Below are 22753 nucleotides of genomic sequence, written 5' to 3' on the forward strand. Positions count from 1 at the left end.
CATCTCATGTTTCCTTACCAAAGAATTTATAAATGGCCCACAAATCACACTTAGATCATAACACAAATATAACATTCCCAAGGAAACTTTATATGTTGCCTGTCCTCCAGAAAGGTGGTGGTGGCACATGGCAAAAATACACATATTCAATAACCAAACAGTGTTTTGTAGAAACATCAACCCATGAAAAGATAGGCAGTAGAGGGCAAGGCCTCCAAGCACAGGGTTTAGTTAAAGTCAAGATAAATGGGAATCCAAATCCTAGTTCTACCAATTACTTAGCAGCTGTATGACCTTAGGCAAATGCGCAAGCTCAGTTTCCTCATCTGTAAAAGGAGATAATACCTACCTCAATGGTTGCCAAAATTAAACAGAGAACCTATCAAAGTCATCAGAGTGCCTGGCACATAGAAAATGCTCTAAAAGTCATTGTCCCTATTATTACCAATACAACCACAATACTAGGAATCAAGTATATTGATTATGAGGATCAATAAGTTATAATTAAGCATCAGATATGGCTCTAAATTTACTGGCACCAAAATGGAAAAATGAAGAACCTCCCTAACCTATCTCTAATTGTCTGAGGAATGTAAATTAAAATGTCATTGCCAAATGAGGTTTTTTTTTTAATATTTTATTAAACTGCACATACTTAACACACATTTGATAAGTTATGACTAATGCATACACCCACAAAACCACCAAAACAATCAAGATTCCGCACCATAGTTAAATACTGTATAGAACATTTCCACTGCCCCAAACAAGAAACCAAACATTGCCATTACCTCTATCAAGTGAGTTTTTGTTTGAATTAAAAGATAAAATATCTACTTCCCAGTAGACACAATAATGAAGTATTTAATATTATAAATAACTTAAACTGAAATGTATAAGTAAATATTTAATAAAAATTCTAATTTTTTTTTCATAAAGTGATGCAGGCAAGTCAAAATGGCATTTATAATCATTCAGGAGCTCTTAATAAGTAGCTTTTCTGACTTGATCTATAGTCCACTTGACAAATTAGTTGCAGTTCTTTGAAATGTATAATTCAGATAAACTAAACCTGAACTATCATAAAACATGATTTAGTGCAGTGTTTTGTCTCATTCAAAGATGAAAATAAAATAGCTGTTAAAAAAAAGCTATAAGCCCTGACAGGGTAGTTCAGTTGGTTAGAGCACCATCCCATACACCAAGGTTACTGCTTCTATCCCTAGTCAGAGCAAATACTTACAAGAAGCAACCAATGAATGCATAAATAAATAGAACACCAAATTAATGTCTGTCTCTGTGTGTCTCTTTAAAAAAAAAAAAGCTAAAGATTTCTTTAGACAAATTAGGCCCTAAGAAAATTATCAAATTATACAGATTTATGTTTTCATATTTATAGTGTACAGAGGTAACATTTAAATAACAAACGAAATAGTTCATTAGATCATTTGAATTTTTAAAAGTTTTGTTTAAATGGTTATAAATAACTAGAAGCCTGGTGCACAAAAATTTGTGCACTCCGGGGGGAGGGGGGGGTCCCTCAGCCCGGCCTGTGCCCTCTCACAGTCTGGGACCCCTCAGGGGATGACCACGTGCTGGCTTAGGCCTGCTCCCCGGGGGATTGGGCCTAAGATGGCAATCAGACATCCCTCTGGCAGCCCGGCAGCCCTCGGGGGATGTCCACTTGCCAGCGGGGAGCAGGCCTAAGCTGCAGTCGGACATCCTTAGCGCTGCTGAGGAGGTAAGAGAGGCTCCCACCACCACCGCTGTACTGGCTTGTGCCTGAGCAGAGCTCCTCCCATGTGAGAGCGCCCTGACCACCAGAGGGCAGCTCCTGCATTGAGCATCTGCCCCCTGGTGGTCAGTGTGTGTCATAGTGACCAGTCATTCCCAGTCCTTCTGCTGTTAGGGTCAGTTTGCATATTACCCTGTTACTATATAGGATAGAGGCCTGGTGCACGGGTGGGGGCCGGCTGGTTTGCCCTGAAGGGTGTCCCGGATCAGGGTGGGGGTCCCCTTGGGTGCCTGGCCAGCCTGGATGAGGGGATGATGGCTGTTTGCAGCTGGTCACACCCTATTCAGGGTGGGGGTCCCCACTGGGGTGCCTGGCCAGTCTGGGTGAGGGGCTGAGGGCCGTTTTCAGGCTGGCAGGTGACTGAAGCTCCCAATCTCTCCTTTTTTTTCTTTTTTTCTTTTTATTCTGGGATTTGTTTACCTTCTATGGCTGTCACTGGAACTGAGAGCTGGCTTTAGCTCTGAGGCTCGGCTCCAACTCTGAGACCTTGGCATCTGAAAGCAGGTATCTGGGTTTGTTTGGATTCTATAATTGAAACACTGTTTCAGCTCCAGCTCCGAGGCCGGCCGGCTGAAAGCAGGTTTCTGGGGATTGTTTAGCTTCTATAATTGCAACATTGTTTCTTAGAATGCAGCTCAGAGACCGGCAGCAGCAGGCGGGGAACCTTGGCTTCCTCCTTCACTGGAGCAAGCAAGCCTCCTGTTCGCTTCAGCTGCCTGGCTGCCGGCTGCCATCTTGGTTGGCAGTTAATTTGCATATCTCACTGATTAGCCAATGGGAAGGGTAGCGAAGTTATGGTTAATTACCATGTTTCTCTATTATTAGATAGGATGAGTAAACCTAATTTCAGAATACAGTAATTACCTGGAGATACTTTGAGCCAACTTGTTTATCATTAGTGGGTGTCAGATATTTTTAGAAAGTTAACTCTAGTATACCTTTTAATTGAGGCCCGGTGCAGAACTGCGTGCACGGGTAGGGTCCCTAGGCCTGGCCAGTGATCAGGGCCTATCCGGACTTTCTGGCTGCCAGCCAGGGCCTCCCTTCCCTGGCTGCCGGCCAGGGCCTTCCTTCGTTCTGCACCTCCCCCTGGTGATCAGCATACGTCATAGCGAGCGATCAAACTCCCGATCTCCCAAGGGGACAATTTGCATATTAGGCTTTTATATATATAGATAGATGAGCTCTTCTCTTCCCTCCCTCCTTTGCCATGAAAGGTAGGGGGAGGGCTGAAGAGAAAGAAACATTCAATATTATCCAATTCTAAAGATATATCTGGGGACTGTCCAAGTGTTTTATCACATCCCAAGATATAAAAATTAAATGACAATAGAATATACGCAGCTGATAAAAAGAATAAATAAAGTCTATGTACTGATTTAGAAAATGCTCCCAACATATATAAACTAAAATAATCAAGGTGCATAACGGTGTTTATAGGATGCTACCATTTATATTTTTTAAAAGGAGGAACTGTATGTTCATATAATTTGCGCACGCGTGCGCGCACACACACACACACACACACACACACACACAACTTGCCAGCATGTAAGTGAGTCACTTTGGAAAGGGTTTCTTCAACCCCAAACTTTTACATGACTAGCCCAGGTCGACATCTGACAAAATATTCAAGCAGAACCTCACAACCAAACTGCTCCCAATCCCCTCTGACAGAAACTGTGAAAGATATTTATTGTTGTTTGAAGTCACCACATTTTGAAATAATCAGTTATACAATAATAAATAACTAAAGAGTTTATTCTCAAATAATCTTTTCATTTATTCAACCACAACCTCCATAACTTAGAAGACATAATAAAAATAGTCCTATTTACCAGATCTCATAAACCTAATGGGCAGCCTCAAATTACAGAATCAGGTGGACTTAGGTACCAGTACTTCGAGGATAGCCTTCCAATAAATGCCAGATGCCACACAGACACACAAAAGTTTTTAGAACCCCTCACTCAGGAAGAAAGGTAAACTCCTAACTGGTGGTAACACTTATAGAACTGGTGATAAGGAAATCATTATTTATCTTCCAAAATGACAGGCAACAACTTTAAAGACACCAACTTTACTATGTTCTAGGTTTTTCCCCCCAGGAGAAAAACTTCTGTCCAGGAAACTTTAAAATTAAGACACAATGTAAGACATGTGTAAGTGTGCACAGAAAGGCCACAGTGTCGAGTGCATCGTGCTGCAGACAAGCAAAAAGTATAATCAGCAAATTCGGATGGCATTTGTAGTATATAATATATAAAAGTTCCAGCTACCAGGAAAAATGGATTGATCAAAATACACATCCTAAAGCAGTGATGGCGAACCTTTTGAGCTCGGCGTGTCAGCATTTTGAAAAACCCTAACTTAACTCTGGTGCCATGTCACATATAGAAATTTTTTGATATTTGCAACCATAGTAAAACAAAGACTTATATTTTTGATATTTATTTTATATATTTAAATGCCATATAATAAAGAAAAATCAACCAAAAAAATGAGTTCGCGTGTCACCTCTGACACGCGTGTCATAGGTTCGCCATGACTGTCCTAAAGGTTTCAGGCAGTTAATATTTTATAGTACTTTTTCATAATGTAACAACACAATTGAAAGCAGGTGGAAATACAGAGCTATTTACCTGTTTATTTCAAAGGACTAAGACTGCTGTGCTTTCATAGTTTTTCTGATTATAGTCAGATGTCACTTTTAAATGACTTTTGCTTTATTTTATGGTAGAGACACAGGAAAGAAACTACTTGTTTGAGTGATGACTTTTATTTATTTTTTTGGTGATTTCAGGGAGGAAGGGAGAGGAAGAGAGAGATAGAAACATCAATGATGAGAGAGAATCATTGCTTGGCTGCCTCCTGCATGCCCTCTACTGGGGATTGAGCACGAAACCAGGCATGTGCCCTTGACCGGAATCAAACTCGGGACCCTTCAGTTAGCAGGCCAGCACTCTATCCACTGAGCCAAACTAGCTAGGGCTGAGTGATGACTTTTTTATGAAATAAAGACTATTCATCCAAAGGACTCTTTTCTTACTTCCCAATTGAGGTTGCATCCCAGAACCTTTAACTAACAGCAATCTGATTCCTGGTTGAATAGCAAATTATTGTGTGTACTGATAAACCTAGTATCTATCACTCAGGTAAATTATTTTTCAAAAAGAGTAACACCAAATAAATGGCCTACTTATCTGAACTCTTTATTCATGAACACAAACTAATACAATTTACACATTAAGTTCATAATATAATATATATTGCCTGTAAATAACCAGAGCAAATTGAAATATAAGATGTATTTCACAAAGCAAGGAATCTAGTTCCCTGCCTATTCATATAAAATTCTTGCCATAAGAGTTTTTCATTACCTCATAAGAAATTAGACTGAAAATGTCTTCCGCAGAATGGAAATAATGAAAATATAGCTTAAACTTAAGAAAAAAGGAAGTAAAGGAGACAGTAGATCCTATTAAGTTTATTACATCATCTACTCTTATAGGAGCTTTGACAGATAAACATTATGTTATTAACATTTCATCCAATCATCACTTTGTCATATAGAAGATTCCCAGTGGGTGTCAGATATTTTTAGATTTAAAGGTTTATCTTAAAAGTTAATGTACCCTTAGAACAAATATTTGATAGTTTTATTTGTAAAAGTAAGATTAGTAACATTAAAAACATTTTTTTTAAAAGTGATTCAATTATAATTATGTTAACTTTTTGTCTTCGTATCATATTTTTAAAGTTAACTCTAGTATACCTTTTGAGAACTGAGGCTTTGTTTCCCAACTCTTTAACAAATAAAATTCTAAGGAATTTTCAAGCCCTGTATTATACAGTATCTCACAAAATTTTGGCTACCAATCAGATACGAGATGATTTCATGGGCCCCAAAGACAAGGCTAAGTGACAATGTAGCAAGTGAGCAATTTATTCTCCCTTCATTCTATTTAAATTCCTCAGACTATATCAGGAGGACTCAGAATGGTGTTATTGACACCTCCCCGATTCTTGATATCTCTCTTTTAAACAAAGAACAGTAAATCTCAAACTGAGGGTCTCCAGCAGATAATTAATTCTAGCAAGAATTTATCAATACGGTTTTGTTTCCATTATTTTCATCTTTATGTCTACCTTCTGTTTATGACAATACCTGTTTTGTACTAATGGTGATTATTCCAAGTTTCCTTTAAAAATTATTTTAGTCCAGCTGGTGTGGCTCAGTGGTTGAGTGTCAACCTATAAACCAGGAGGTCACGGTTCGATGCCCAGTGTGGGGCATGCAGGGGGAAGCCGATAAATGATTCTCTCTCTCATCATTGATGTTTCTTTTTTATTCCTTGATGTCTGTAGCCAAATTTACCCCTGAGGCCCAGCAGAGGGGATCAGGGCCCATCCGCCAGAGTGTTTCTGTGGCAGCCTTCGGGGCCAGTGCCTGCCATGGATGGGGCAGTCACATTGATGTTTCCATCTCTCTCTCCCTCTCTCTTCCCTCTAAAATCAGTAAGAATATGTAAATATTATCTTAATAATCACATTGATATAAAGAAATAGTAAAGAAACAAGTATGCAGGAAGTATGCAGTTGTGGCCAGAATTTTGTAGATGATAATAAAAATGACTGAGTTTGATGAGTGCCTTAAATAACAAACTAGATCAGATGGATTTAATTGATATCTTTAGAGCATTTCACCCCAAAGTAGCAGAATATACATCATGTTAGGATACAAAACAACTTACACATTAAAAAAATTGAAATCATATCAAGCATCTTTTTTGACCTGGTATGAGACCAGAAATCAATTACAAGAAAAAAAAAACTAAAAAAACACACAATCACATGGAGGCTAAATAACATGTCTATTAAACAATGAATGGAAAACAATGAAGTCAAGAAATAAATCAAAAGATACCCTGAGACAAATGAAAATGAAAACACAATAACCCCAAATCTGTAAAAGGGAAATTCATAGCATTCCAGGCCTACTTCAAGAAACAAGAAATCTCTCAAATAAGCAATATAACTTTAAATTTAAAGGAACTAGAAAAATAACAAAGCCCAAGGAAGGAAATAATAAAGATCTGAGTGGAAATAAACAAAATAGAGTCTAAAAAAGCAATAACAACAGATCAATGAAATCAAGAGCTGGTTCTTTGAAAATATAAATCAGATTGAAAAACCTTTAACCAGACTCATCTAGTAAAAAAGAGAGGAGAGCCCTAACCAGTTTGGCTCAGTGGACAGAGCATCGGCCTGTGGACTCAAGAGTCCCAGGTTCGATTCCAGTCAAGGGCATGTACCTTGGTTGCGGGCACATACCCAGTAGGGAGTGTGCAGGAGGCAGCTGATCGATGTTTCTCTCTCATCGATGTTTCTAACTCTCTATCCCTCTCCCTTCTTCTCTGTAAAATATCAATAAAATATATTTTTAAAAAAAGAAAGAGAGGGGACCCAAATAAATAAAATCAGAAATGAAAGAGAAGTAGCAACTGACACCACGGAAATATACAGAAAATATAACAAACAACTATAGGCCAACAAATTAGACAATATAGAAGAAATGGAAAAATTTCTAGAAATATACAATCTCCCAAAACTGAATCAAGAAAAAATAAAATCTGAACAGACCAATTATAACTAATGAAATTGAAGCAGCAATAAAAAAAAAATCTTCCAACAAACAAAAGCCCTGGACCAGATGGCTTCACAAGTAAATCTTACCAAATATTCAAAGAACTAACACTTACCCTCAAACTACTGCAAACAAGTCAAGTGGAGGGAAGACTTCCAAACTCATTTCACGAGGCCTGCATTATCCTAATTCCAAAACCAGATAAAGACATGACAAAGAAAGAAAATTATACACCAATATCCCTGATCAACATAGATGTGAAAATCCTCAAACAATATTAGCAAATCAATTCTAGCAATATCTTAAAAAATCATACACCATGATCAAGTGGGATTTATTCCTGGGATGCATGGTGGGCACAATATCTGCAAATCAGTTAATGTGGTACACCACATAAAAAAATGAAGGATAAAATTCATATGATTATATCAATAAATTCAGAAAAAGCATTTGACAAAATTCAGCACCCATATATGATACAAACTTATAGCAAAGTGGAAATAGAGGGAACATACCTCAATGTATTAAAGGACATATATGACAAAACCACAGCTAATATCATACTCAATTGGGAAAAACTAAAAGCATTTCCCTTCAGATCAGTAACAAAACAAAGATGTCCACTTTCACCCCTCTTATTCAACACAGTACTAGAAATCATAGCCACAGCAATGAGGCAAAAAGAAATAAAAAGCATCCAAATTAGAAAGGAAAATTGTCATTATTTACAAATGACATATTTTACATAGAGAATCCTGAAGAATCCACCACAAAACTACTGGAACTGATAAATTCAGTAAAGTAGTAGGATATAAAATAAATATCCAGAAATCAGTTTCATTTTTATATACCAATAATGAACTGTCTGAAAGGGAATCTAAGAAAACAATCTCATTTACAACTGCATCAAAAATAAAAGTAAAGTAACTAGGAATAAATTTAACCAAGGATGTAAAAGACCAATACTCGGAAAATGATGACACTGAAGAAAGTGATGCTACAAATAAATGGAAGCATATATATGCTCATGGATAGGAAGAATTAGCATTGTGAAAACGTCCATACTACCCAAAGCAACCTATAGATTCAACTCAATTCCTATCAAAATACCAATGTTGTACTTCACAGAATAAGATAAATAATCCAAAATTTTACATGGAACCAAAAAAGAATCCAAATAGCAATATTGAGAAAGAACACAGTTGAAGGAATCATGCTCCCTGATATCAAACTATACAAGGCCACAGTAATTTAAAAAAGCATGACACTAGCATAACAACAAACAAAACTAGACATATAAATCAATGAAAGAGAAGAGAGAGCCCAAAAATATACCCACGGCTATATGGCCAATTAATGTTTGTCAAAAGAGGCAAGAACATATAATGGGGTAAAGATAGTCTATTCAATAAATGGTGGTGGGAAAACTGGACTGGTATATGCACAAAAATGAAACTAGACCACTTTCTTGCATCTACAAGAGAAATCATTTAGTCTGGTCCTGCCAAGGCATTAGGGATGAGTTAATTAAATGTTTGACCAAATGTAGCTAATTGTTAAGTTGATAATTTTGTATGGCCCGCAAATGATGTTACAAATATCCAAATGGCTCTTGGCAAAAACAATGTTCCCCACCCCTGGATTACAGCCTTAAATTTAAGACTCAAACCGTAAAACTCCTAGGAAAAAACATAGGTAGTAAAATCTCCAACATTTCTCTCAATAATATTTTTTCTGATATATCTTCTTAGGGAGGTGGAAAAAAATGAGTCGAACAACATCAAATTAAAATGTTTTTGAATGGGAGAAGATATTCACCAATGATACATCTGATAAGGGATTACTATGCAAAATTTATAAAGAATGCATACAACTCAACAGCCCCAAAACAAACAATCCAATTTAAAAATGGGCAAAGGACCTGAATAGACATTTCTTCAAGAGGACATACACATGGCCGACGGATGTGAAAAGATGCTCAACATCAGTAATCATCAGAGAAATGGCAATTAAAACACAATGGATATTACCTCACACCTGTCAGAATGGCTATCATCAATAAATCTATAAACAAGTATTGATGAAGATATGGAGAAAAGGGAACCCTCACCTACCGCTGTGGAAAACAGTAGGGAGGTTCTTCAAAAAATTATAAATGGAACTGCGTTATGACCCTGTGATTCCACTTCTGGGTATATATCTGGAGAAACCCAAAACACTAATTCAAAAGAATAGATGCACCCCTATATTCATCGCATTGTTGTTATTTACAGTAGCCAAGCTACAGAAGCAACCCAAGTGTCCATCAATAGACAAATGGATAAAAAAGCAGTACATATATACAATGGAATATTACTCGGCCATAAAAAGAGAATGAAATCTTATTATTTGTGACAGCATGGATGGACCTAGAGGGTATTATGCCCAGTGAAATAAGTCAGTCAGAGAAAGACAAATGCCATATGATCTCACTTATATGTGTAATGTAAATAACAATATTCATGAACAAACATAAGAGAAATAGACTCATAGATACAGAGAACAGGCTGATGGCTGCCAAAGGGGAGGGAGTTTGGGGGAAAGGATGGAAAAGGTGAAGGGGTTGAGAAATACAGATTGGCAGTTACAAAACAGTAATGGGAGTGTAAAGTACAGCGCAGGAAATATAGTTAGTAATATTGTAATAACTATGGTGCCAGGTAAGTACTGGAAATATCAGGGGAACACTTTGTAAAGTATAAGACTGTCTAACCACTATGTTGTACACCGTAAACTAATACAAAATAATACTGAATGTAAACTGTAATTGTAATTGAAAAAATAAAAATTTAAGAAATGGCTGAAGTTTGAGAAATACTACCCTTTTCCATTGGGTAACAAATAAGTGTAAGTGCCAACTATGAGCATGCCATTCGTTTAGCCACTATAAGGATAGAAAAGGATATTCAAAGAAATGTAAATAGAAAAGGAGAAAAGGAAATTATTTCAAAATGAAGCAATACACAAAATGGCATTTTAAGCTAGGACTTGATTGTTATGATTTAGACATGTAGAGACAGAGCATTCAAAGAGAACAAAAGCATAACAATATAGGCCTGAGTGGTGACATGTTTCAAATCCTGATTGTGGTGGTGGTGACATAGGTGTGTGTATATAATGTACATATAAAATGAGTGCACATTATTATATGTAAATTTTCCCTTAATAAATTTGATACCATATATTTGACCTATGCAATGAAAAGTCATTGAGGTTTCAGGCTTGAGTAACTTGGGGAGGGAGAAGTGAATGCAATAAAGAGAAAATGGAAATCACATTTTAAAAGGAATCAAAAGTACTTATTTTCATATAATAAAATTTCAATTAAATATTTTAGCTATAACCAAAAAAAAAATAGCTCTATGCTTCTACATAATAGTTTCATTTCAGGGAGAGAACTCATCTGAATTAAGGCTTACCTATTAAAATTAAATGTGTGATCCCTCCCAAACAAAGGAGTTCATTAACAGCACTCACCCCTAACAAGGTAACAAAGAACAGAAAGAAGTAGCCACACTGGTTCTGCGCTAGTGACACCTGACAGAATTTAGCAAAATTATTTAAGGTTGAATTAAACATGTAGATCCTGACAGTAAGCAATTTAGAAATTGCCTTAGAATTTACATTTTAATCTTTAATTATTTTCAGTAATCAATTATTAAGTACATTTCAAGTGGCTTTCATAACATTTCACAGTTGAAGAATTCATGACTAGAGAGGGAAATCATTCATAGTAAAAATAACACCATGATTAACAAGTCTTTACCTGTTGGAACTTCATAATGTCATTCTTAATAAAATCATAACTTGCTCATAAAAATCAAATTCAAAACATGAAATAATTATGGTATTGAAAAGCATCAACAGACCAGAAAAAGAAGATACTCTTCTGCTATAAGTTAAAGCATTGGGTCCATAGAAACCTATATGTATCCTTAATATTTTACTAAGGAAAATACAAGTCTTGGTTATACCAGTGAGTTGCCACTAGATCTGCATGCTCCAGAAAACTTAACATGAAAGCCATGTGGGGAATTTCAGAGTTGAAAGGGGACTCAAGTCAAGTGCTACACTTTCTAAAATGGTATTCTATGTACAATAAGTCAGTTCTTGAAACTGAGGTGAAATGACATAAGGAAACCCATTTTACCATAAGCTGACTGGCATAAACAAGTTCCTACAGGAATGATACAAGGAAACGACACTGAAGGAAATGTTATTCTAGGACCTGCTGTAATTATATTCTAGATGTTAACAGGTTGGCTATGAGAAAATAGGCTCTCTGCCCTGGTAGGTTTAGGAAACGCTTCGATAACATTCCCTTGAGGATTTACATTTAATAGCAGTAAAGGTTTTGAGAAGTCCTGCAGGTAAAAGCAAATCAAAAGTTAAACTCCTGATCAAACCCAATGTGCTTCCAAATCATTTGCCATGGAACACTCTTTTGGGACAGTAAGCCTGTTATTGAATTCAGAACATTGTTCAGGGTGAAACATTAGTTTGAAAAACTCTAAACTTATGAAATCCCTTCAACAGATGACAAAACTGTGGCCCAGAGAGCTCATACCAGGTTAGCAGGACAAAGAACTTAGGTGAATAGGACTCCTTTGCCTTTATATATATATCGTTAAACTTTTAATTAACAACATTTAATTTACATGTAACATTTTGGTTGTGCTATCACATTTTCTGGTTTGTGTATTAACTTAGGTGTTTTTAATTCTTCCTTCATGACTTCAGTTCCTGATAATCATGTCCACCTGGATATTTGCTATTCTTTAGCAATACTGGAGAATTATGTCGTTCAGAGCGGCAGCTGAAAGTAATCACTGAAAATAAAGCGTGTGTTCTACAACTGGTGTTAGTTTACTCTTGTTATAACTTGTCAGCTCCACTAAATCATTGTGCTGTTTATCAGGTGAGTTACTTAGCACCTAATGCTGACATGTTATTCACAGTAAAATGAAGATCTATGTCTGCATAGAAGATAGCCAATAACAACGAAAAGGAGAGTGTTTTTTTTTTTCTATAGTTCAAGGCTTATGTATCAGGCATCTTCCTAACTCTTTTTGTAATTATTATTAACAAGTCTTGATTGCTTTAACTACCGCCTCCAAATCAATTTCCCCCCATCTTTATGTTTCTCAAACTCCATAGAAATGTAAGATTAATCAAAACACAATTTACGTAGCCTTAAAAAAGTATAGTTGCCCTAGCCGGTTTGGCTCAGTGGGTAGAGCGTCGGCCTGCGGACTGAAGGGTCTCGGGTTCGATTTCCGTCAAGGGCACACGCCTGGGTTACGGGCTTGGTCGCCATTGGGGGCGTGCAGCAGGCAGCCAAATCAGTGATTCTCTCTCATTGATGTTTCCATCTCTCTCTCTCCCTCTCCCTTCATCTCTGAAATATATTAAAAATGTAATCTCTTAAAAAAAGAGTTCTTATAGTGTTAAAAAAAATGCATAGTTGTGTGCCACTCTTCAGGGTAGGAGAAGAATGGAGGAGGCGGAACAGGTAACTGTAGTTTATGCAGCAACTTTAAAAGCCTCGGGAATCAAAGGTGATCATTAACAACTTCCTTATGACTAATATGACTTCCTCTCATCGACGTGGGCACTCCTTTCCGACCCCTCGCGTGGGCCATGCACCGGGGGTGGCATTCACTGCTGTCACAATATCAGAACGATCGCACACACTAGTGAGACTGCACGAGGCCTTGATTCCGCCAACAAAGGGGTTCCCCCGCGCGCCTTCCTCGCCCAGGTGCGACCTCCACTCCAACCTGGCTCCCGGCCCGGCCCGCCCCAGCGCGGGCGGCTGGGGATCCGCCACCGGACACCTGCGGCCGCCCTCGCGCCTCCGCCCCGCCCCAGCCCGCCGGTCCCCGCGCAGTCCGCTTTCCCCGGAAACCAGAGGACGGCCGCCCGGCTTCGCGGCTTCATGCGGGGCCAGGGCGGCATCGCCCCCGATGCCACAGCAGCCTGACCCGGCATGTCCCCGCGGCTCCGGAACGAGGCAGGCCGAGGAAGCCGCTCAGAGCCAGCCCCGGCTCGTGACCGCTACGGGGGCGGGGACACGGTTACCTGCTGTGGGCTCCGCGGCTCCCGCCAGCGCCGCTCTCCTGGCAACCGCGGCGGCTACACCGAGGCCGAAAGCCGAAGGGTTTGGTGACAGCTCCCAGCGTGCACCGCGCCGCGCCCCACGCCCACGCCGGCGTCGACGTCGACGAGCTCTATATCCACCCCCTGGTCCGTTCTCCGTCCTGGGCGCCAGCTGTCGCACAGCGCCCTCAAGCGGAGTGTCAGGGAAGCGGCCCAGGGCCACCAACTGCGGAAGTGGGCCTGCAAAGGGGTTTATAGCAGGTGTTTTTAACTCGCCAGCGCCAGCCCTATCCTGAGAGTTTGAAGGAATGCTAGGAGTTGAAAACAGCTTTTACATATTACTTAAATAATTATTTAAGTATTATTTAAATAAGTGTTTAAATATAATTTAAATAATTCCTTTGTATTTCTTAGGCAGACCTTGAGGCCCAGAGAGGTTAGAAGACTTAGGAAATTCCAATAGTTATCAGCTTTGGACTGTTTGAGCCTAGAACTCTCTAAATCACGTAGTTATTGCAAGGAGGATTGCACTGGTTTGCCTAAATCATAGGGTCAAAAAAATAATTTTTTTTTACCAATGTAAAAATATAAAAATATTTTAAAATAATCAAAATCGCCTGCCTGCATGGCTCAGTGGTTGAGCGTTGACCTTTGAACCAGAAGGTCATGGGTTCGAGGCCCTGTCAGGACATATACCCAGAGTGCAGGCTTGATCCCCAGTGTGGGGCGTGCAGGAGGCAGCCAATGATTCACTCCCATCATTGATGTTTCTATCTCTCTCTCCCTTTCCCTTACTCTCTAAAATCAATAAAAATATATTTTAAAAAATAATAAAATAAACCAATTATGAAGAGCATACTATGCTAAGAATGTTATTTAAGCACTTAATAGCATAGCCTTGAGAATTAAAGAAGATATGAGTTGAAATCATCACCCTTCATCACCATTATCTGAGATGGAATAGTAGTAAAGTTAATTCTGTGTTGTTGAATCATTGTGATGGATACAGGAATTTGTGATGCAACATGATAAACTTTTAAAACTTCAAATACCAATTTTAGTTAATCCTCACCCAAGGATAATTTGCTATTGATTTTTAGAAAGAGTGGAAGGGAGAGGGAGAGACAGAGAGAGAAACATTAATGTGAGAGACACATTGGTTGGTTGCCCCCTGCACACACCCCAACCAGGCTGATGCTCTATCCACTTAGCCAAACCAGCTAGGGCTCAAATACCAATTTTAGAAATATTGTCTTAAACTAGTGTCTCTAAGATAGAGGTTTTATTATCTACTCAGAAAATGTCTAGATGAATGTTTGGTGGAAGGTAATTATGACCTTGAAATTATAAAGTAGAACATCAATCCACATACGATTTTCTGAATACAAACATTCACTGTTTCTGTTTCTGAATATAAACATTCACTGTTTCTGTTTTTAAAAAACAGCCTCTTCTTTTAAAGAATTCTTATAATGCTTCCATGGACTTATATTTTAGCATTTTCCATTACAAGTATTTACAATATACTAGATCCTTTTCTTTACTGTGTCAAACTTTCCAAAATAATCTTCTGGTAGTAATAAGATTAGGACTTCCACAAAAGTGAGTAGTGAAAATGTACACATGGAATCATTTTCATCTTCCTTTTTTCAAAGCTTATAGGAATGCTTAATCCTGTGATTCATGTTACTGGTTTTAATACATTCTATTCTGCATAGGGAACAGAAAACTTCTTACACTTTTGCAACTTGGAGCAATTGTGTCTAACTTGAGAAGCAATGTCACCGTCAATCCTGGACATCTGTGGCCTCAGAGAGAGGAGAGCTACTGAAGGACCTCCCGCCCATAGATCATAAAAATGAGATCATAGTCCATAAAAATAAAACAAAACACAAAAACAAAATACAGTGTATTTGGGGTGAAGAATTCTGCTCTTGGGCCTCCAGGGGACTGTGCCTGCCTGTATTAGCTACCCCTCTTCCAGCCTTATCCCTATCCACGTTAGCCAAAGGAATGCATGCCCCGTCTGATTTTAAGGTCATTTCCAAGGAGACTAACGTATCAGGTCACACCCACAAGAAGCAGAGTGGGAGGACAATTGGCTCTCCCACCCACCTTCACAGTGCTCAGACCCCAAACCGCTCTGAAAACGCTCACGCCCCCCAGATCGAGTCCTCCAGGCCGCGCACTCTCCGCCCGGCAGGTGGCGCTGTGGGCGGGCTGGCTGTTTCAGCCGAGCGAGCCCATCCCGGAATCCCGTGCCGCCGCCGCCGCCGTGCTGCTTGGGTTTGAGCCGCACGTGCAGAGGCGCTCCTGGCCCCGCTGGCGGGTTGGCTGGGACCTCCGTCTGGGCGCCCGCCATGGCCCCGCCGGCAGAGACGCGCGTGTTCCTGGAGGTGCGGAGACGGCTGCAGAGCGCGCTGCTGATCCTGGGGTAAGGCCAGGGGTGGGAGTGTGGGCTCCCGGGCACCGAGCCTCGCTCGCCTCTATGCTACCCGGCGAGTCTCCGCCTCCCTGGGGAGGGTGGGTTTTTGAATTTCTTCTTTCCAGTTGCTTAGAGCTCTCTTGATTACTCAGAGTAGAGTGGTCCCTCTCCTATGGCCCCCCACCCTCACCCCCCTTCTACCATCTCGGCATCACCTGGCAGCTTCTGAGAAATGCAGTCTCAGCCCACAACAGACCTGCTGAATCAGAGCTCGCGTTTGACGTGCTTCCCCGATTCAGATGCACGTTCACGTGTGAGGAGCACTGATGTAAAACATCGTTGGCGGTGCCCGGCGTTTCCAAGGAAACGGTGCCAAAAAATGCCTGTCTGACTCATTAAAGGATCTTCATTGTAGGATCAGTTCCAAAGTGAGTTGCCCGTTTTATAAATAAAGTCGGGTTTTTTTTTCCCCCTCCCCAGACTGTTCTATGCAGAGAAACTGATACAGTCGTTTAAAACGTGTGTTTAGCGAGTGACTAACAAAGGTGGTATGCTTACTACAGTTCATTCTTTTATTCACATTACGAGTTCCAATGGGAAGTCTGCAAACCGTTTAACTTCTTTTTTTTTCTTTTCCGCTACATAAATACGAAACTGTTAGGAAAAGTGTTCTCCCTTTTGTTTTGTTTTGTTTTGTTTTGTTTTGTTTTGTAGTATGTGATCCTTTCTCCTGTGCCCACTGTTTCAAATACAGCAAATTCAATATTAAAATCCTAAAAATTTTATTACACAGCGCCACTGTGAGGTAGATTGGTGCTTAGCTTTACCTCTTTTCCTTAAGTCAGCCAGGTGTCTGTGTGCCAGTTTTGGATTTGGCAGGAGAACTGAATTCAAATCCTAGCTTCTTCACAAAGGTAGAATTCTATTTAGTCTGAATTTTTTTGAATTGTAAAATGGGGATATTTACTTCTCTTATTTCTATCTCTCAAATCAGATAAGTATCTCCAATTCCATTTCACTTTGTAGGGTAATTAGAGACCCAAACCTTACACAAAACAAAACAACCTCCCTACTTTCTTCAGGGTTGTCCTGGATTACACTCCCTTGTTTAAGCAAGTTCAGAAACCTAACTGCTGGACTACTGGTTTGTCCCCCGGTGGTGACCATTGAGCTTTATCACTAATCAATTCCCTCTACTCTAAAAGCAACCAGTGCTCTGATTTCGTTCAACAAAGATTGGTTTTGCCATTGCTCACTTTGTTGTTGTTGTTGTTGTTGTTTCTGGCTACTTTCCTTCAACAGTGTTTCTGAGATTCATGTTTCATCCCTGCCATCGAATACGTAAATAATCCAATTCTTTTTTCCTGCTGAGTAGTTTTCCACTGAATGAACATATGACAGTTCATTTATTCATTCTCCGGTTGCTGGATATTTTGTGTGTTTTAGAGCAGGGTAGGGAACCTTTTTTTTTCTGCCAAGGGCTATTGGGATACTTAAAACATCATTTGTGGGCCATACAAAATTATCAACTTAAACATTAGCCTGTTATATTTGGTCAAACATTTAATTAACTAGCCCCTAATGCCTTGGCAGGACCAGACCAAACGACTTAGGCCATGTTTCCCACTTCCGTTCTAGAGTTTGCTTATCATGGATAAAGCTGCCACAGATTGTGTATAAGTCTTTTTGTGGACGTGCATTTTCATTTCTCATAGGTAATTACCTAAGAGTGGAATTGATGGGTCATAGGGCAGATGTGGCCTTTACTGTATGAGAAATTGCCAAACAACCTCCAAAGTGGTTGTACCATTTTACACTCTCACCAGGAAAAAAAAATGAGAGTTCCCATTGCTTCACATTCTCATCTGCATTTAGTGTTGTAAGGCTTTTTGATTGTAGTCATTATAGTGATATAAAGTGGTATCTCATTGTCATTTTAATTTGCATTTCCTTGACTAATAATGTTGAGTACCTTTTATTTGTTCTTTGGTTATTCACATATGTTCCTTAGTAAGGTATCTTATAATGTTTTGGCATTAAAAAATCCAGTTGTTTGCCTTATTGTTGAATTTGAAAGTTCTTTATATAGTCTGGAAAAATGCTTTTTTCATTTATGCCTTCTGAGTATCTAAATATTTTCTCTCAGTGTGTAACTTCCTTTTCATTTTCTTAATAGTGTTTTTTGATGAACAGAAAATTTTAATTATAATGAAATCCAGTTTATTGCATTTTTCCTTAATGATTAGTGTTTTTGTATCTTAAGAAATCTTTGTCTACCTTAGGCTTGTAAAGATTTATTTTCCTATGTTTATATTTTAGGAGTTAACATAGTTTAAGCTTTTACATTTAGGTCTGTGAATATGGTAAATTCATTTTTGTGTTTGGAGTAAGGCTTGGTCAAGTTCTTTTTTTTTTTTCTGTAAGGATATCCAGTTGTTTTATCACCATTAGTTAAAAAGACTGTCATTTCTCCCATTGAAATAACTCAGTGTCTTTTCAGAAATCAGTTGACTATACTTTTGCATGGTATGTCCTTTTTTACACATTTACTCTCAATCCATCTTTATATATAAAATTTTTATAGCATACTGGGTGAAGTTTTTTAAAATTCATTCTGACAATTTATACAATTAATTAGAATTTTTAGTCTACATATTTTACAGTTAATGTACATGATATGATTGAATTTTATTCTTGTTCCTAATCTTAAAACAAATGCTTGTAGTACTTAATCTTTAGGTATGATGAAGTTGATTTTTGGCTAACCTGTTTGGTAGATTGCATAGTTCTTCTTCTAGTTTAAGGGTGTGTGTGTGTTTTAATTTATTGATTTTTCTTGAGAGACATCAATTTGTTGTTCCATTTATTTGTGCATTCAATAATTGACTCTTATATGCTCCCTGACCAGGGATTGAACCCACAACCTTGGTGTATCAGGACGATCCTCTAACCAACTGAGCTACCCAGCCAGGGCCTAGTTTAAGGTTTTTAATAACGAATAGATATTATATTATCTGTAATTATTTCTGCGTGTATTGTGACGATCATATTTTTTGCTTTGATCTTTACATCTGTGAATTACATTAGAAAAGTCTATTTATGTCAAGCCATCTTAGCATTCCTGGGATAAACCTAAGCCATTCATTTATTCAATCCACAGATATTTACTGAATTCCTATTCTACTGCCAAAACCTCAGATTCTAAGTATGGGTATACAGCTGTGAACAGTAATAAGAACAAAGACAAAAATATTTATTCTCATTGAATTTACAGTCTAATGGTGGCAGTGGGTGAGAATTAGGCAGAAAAACACACACAAAATAAACAAAATACACATTATATTGAACACAGATAAGCACCTGGAAAAAAAATACAACAGAAAAAGGGATAGGTAAAACAAATGACAAATTGTTATTCCAAAGGCAAAAACAAGATTTGAGTAATAAACTGAAAGAAGTATGGTTTGGAACTATGGGATACCTGGTAGAAGACTGTTTTCCTCTGAGTATGAAGGGGTGCTTAGTTCATAGAGGTGTGGGTGGGCTGGTGGAGCACATAATAAAGGGTCATACAATGAGTGATGTGCTGGTGAGTGTTTGGCAACCTGCACTCCAGGAAAACAAAGCAACCAACCAAACAAAAACCTCCCAATTTGCAGCATGTACTGATTTCTGTGGTGTAAATACTTTCACTATGGATGATGCCAGAGCTGTCAAAGTGAGGTCAACTGGTTTGCAAAATACCTGCAACTTTCACACGTGGCTCTAGTTTATCACTGAGAGACATTAGCTGGTACTCAGGGCAAGATATGAACTTACTGGATAGTTTCAAGCAAAATGTGATGCCTGAAAGAAGACAAATGGATAGTGAAGAAAGCCTCAAGTTATACAAAGTGCTAACAATTAGAGTTTCAAAACTTTGTTTTGGATTGATAGCAAACTTGAGATAAGTTGCTGTCACACCTGAATATGTTACTGTGGATTTCCTACACGTAAGCACATTTTCCTACATAACCACCAGGCAACCCTCAAAATTGGGAAATAGGTTACTATCTTCTTATACTCAAACCTCACTCAAGTTTTGCCTGTTGTCTACATAATATCTGTGATTGTGCAGGGATCCAGTTCATTCATTGCCAGGTTTACCTTGGAAGGAACAGTTCCTCAGTTTTCCTTAACTTTCATGATCCTGACACTTTTGAAGATTACAGCCCAGTTTTGTAGAATATCCTTTCATTTGGGTTTGTCTCATGTTTCCTCAAAATTAGGTTCAGGTTATCCATCTTTGGCAGTAATACCATAGAAATGATTCGGTCTTCTCATTACAACCTATCAGATGGCAAGTGATTTTGATTGGTCCAATTAAGTTTCACATTAACCTTGAGTACTTAAAGTGGTGTCTGCCAGACTTCTCCACCATAAAATTACTCTTTTTTTCTTCAAAATAAGTGTTACTGAAGAGATCCTTTGATACTATGTAAATGCCCTGGTCCTCATCAGACTCGTCTTTTTTTTTTTCTTTCATTCATTTATTTACATCAGTATGGACCCAGAGTTTTTTTCAGTGGGTTACTTTTTTAATCAAATTACTCCAGTGGTGGCCCCTTCAAAATGATTTGTGTCTTTTTTTATGTATTTAATGTTTTTTTATTGATTTTAGAGTGAGGAAGGGAGAGGGAAAGACAGAAACATCAGTGATGAGAGAGAATCATTGCTCAGCTGCCTCCTGCTCACCCCCCACTGGGGATAGAGTCCATAATCTGGATATGTGCCCTGACCTGGAATTGAACCAGGACCTTCTGGTTCATGGGTCGACTTGACTCTCAACCACTGAGCACACTGGCCTGATTCTATGTCTTTTTTTGACATGTCCCTATCATTTATTAATTTTATGCACAGCAAGATGCTCCAGGCTCATCTCATGTTTTTCCTATTCCAGCCTTGCATGTAGTTATTTTTCCAAGGAACCCTGGTTTGTTTTGCTTTTGTTCATTTGTTTTTAAGTGGAAAATGGTCTTTAGAAAACAAGATCTGGGCACAGAGTGTGCTCATTACTATTGGGTGTCACTTCTCCGAAAACCACTAGTGAACAGAATTGAGTGTGTGTGTGTGTGTGTGTGTGTGCGCGCGCGACATACTAGTATATGTGATGTTTGTGTATGTGTGTATGTATGTGTATCTATATCATACATGCACATACATACATGGACATCTACATATATTACTGTATCTGTTTATATACATTGAACACCCATGACTTCACACTGATATTTCCAATTCTAGTCTACACCATAGGATCCATTCTGGTTTTCTCCCTTTCCTCTTTGTAACTCTGTCCTCCCATAGTGACAATCCTGGCTTTCATTATATATATATATATATATATATATATATATATATATATATATATATGTATATGTATTTTGTTGACAGTGTTGACAGTCTCCTCACTTGCTTGGGCTGCTTGGACTGAATGTTTATGTCCCGTTAAAATTCATATGTTGAAACCCTAACTCCCAGTGTGATGGTATTAGGAGTGGGGCCTTTGGTAGATACTTAAGTTTAGATGAAGTTGTGAGGGTGGAGCCACCATGATAAGAGTCAGGCTTTTATACGAAGGGCCACCAAAGCTTCCCCTTTCTGCCATCTGAGGTTACAGGGAGAAGGCGGCCACCTGCAGGCCAGGAAGAGGGCCCTCAATAAGGAGCACATTCGCTGGCACCTTGGTCTTGGACTTTCCAGCCTCCAGAACTATGAGAAATAAATGCCTGCTGTTTAAGCCACCCAATATGTGGTATTTTGTTATAGTTGCTTGAGCTGACTAAGATAGGCTCTGAAACCCCATGCTGAGCTGCCCTCCAACCCCCAGATTTCCGCCTCACCCCTCTTTGGATCTGACATCCCTGCTGAGTGGCCTCCTTAGCTCTCAGGCTGTATGGTGCATGCCCCCTCACCCTGCTGGATTTCTCAGACACACTCCAGGCCACTGTGGTTCTCCCACCCTTGCAGAGATGCCTTTCTTGCTTGGCCTTGTGTAATTGGCTGAATTTTTCAGGGAAGATAAGGGGAAGAGTGGTAAGCCAGAGACGGAGTGGGAGTGGGGGCTTAGGAACCCAGTAGTAGCCCCTGGAGCACTTCCAAGTGCCAACTGGAAATTTGAAAATCACTGAAGTAGCAAAGTGGACACACTGTGTATTTTAGAGTAGTGGTTGTCAAACTATGGCCCATGAGCCAAATCTAAACTGTGGCCTGTTTTGGTACAGCCTATGAGCAGAGAATGTGTTTTACATTTTTTAAAGGGTTGTTAAAAAAGAAAAACACAAAATAGAATTTGCAACAGAGACCATATATGGCCTGTAAAACCTGAAATATTTACAATCTGGCTTTTATATAAAAAGTTTTCTGACCTCTGCTTTAGAGGATTTTTAAAATATATTTTTATTGATTTCAGAGAGAGGGAGGGACAGAAACATCAATGATGAGAGAGAACCATTGATCGACTGCCCTCTGCATGTCCCCTACTAGGGGTTGGGGCGAAACCCAGGCATGTGCCTTGGCTAGGAACCAAATCATGCCCTCCTGGTTCATGGGTTGATGATCAACCACTGATCCACCCCGGCCATGTGAGGATTATTATTTCTTTTTTTTTTTTAGTTATTATTTCTTTTTTTTTAATATATTTTTTTATGGATTAAGATATTAAATATGGGTCCTAATACCCCCTTTACCCCCTCCCCCCCCCCCCCCC

At 39.0% G+C, this 22753-nt stretch overlaps 2 protein-coding genes and 1 non-coding gene across 5 annotated transcripts in view; 1 reads left to right on the forward strand and 2 right to left on the reverse strand.

The window, feature by feature from the left end:
• The window catches only part of LOC102427437 (protein dopey-1), a 47305-nt gene extending 31363 nt beyond the window's left edge, over window positions 1–15942 (reverse strand). The window contains exons 1-3 of the mRNA XM_014457194.2: window positions 15696–15942; window positions 13563–13820; window positions 12409–12457 (exon numbers count right to left, since the gene is read on the reverse strand). Coding sequence (XP_014312680.1) covers window positions 12409–12457; window positions 13563–13820; window positions 15696–15942 — 554 coding nt within the window. The remainder of the gene's footprint in view (window positions 1–12408; window positions 12458–13562; window positions 13821–15695) is intronic.
• LOC111826358 lies at window positions 6152–6287 on the reverse strand. The gene has a single exon (XR_002829699.1). It is a non-coding gene; the product is annotated as a small nucleolar RNA SNORA5 (small nucleolar RNA).
• Window positions 15757–22753, forward strand: part of UBE3D (ubiquitin protein ligase E3D) — a 138123-nt gene continuing 131126 nt past the window's right edge. For 2 of the 3 annotated variants that reach the window (XM_006090352.3, XM_023755186.1), the window contains exon 1: window positions 15849–16014. In XM_006090352.3, coding sequence (XP_006090414.2) covers window positions 15941–16014 — 74 coding nt within the window. In that variant the 5' untranslated portion in view covers window positions 15849–15940. Of the gene's footprint in view, window positions 16015–22753 lie in introns of all 3 variants that reach the window. The other variant, XM_023755187.1, reaches the window with a different exon arrangement.

Source organism: Myotis lucifugus, unplaced genomic scaffold, assembly GCF_000147115.1.
Source record: "Myotis lucifugus unplaced genomic scaffold, Myoluc2.0 scaffold_71, whole genome shotgun sequence".
In the NCBI taxonomy this organism is placed as follows: Eukaryota; Metazoa; Chordata; class Mammalia; order Chiroptera; family Vespertilionidae; genus Myotis; species Myotis lucifugus.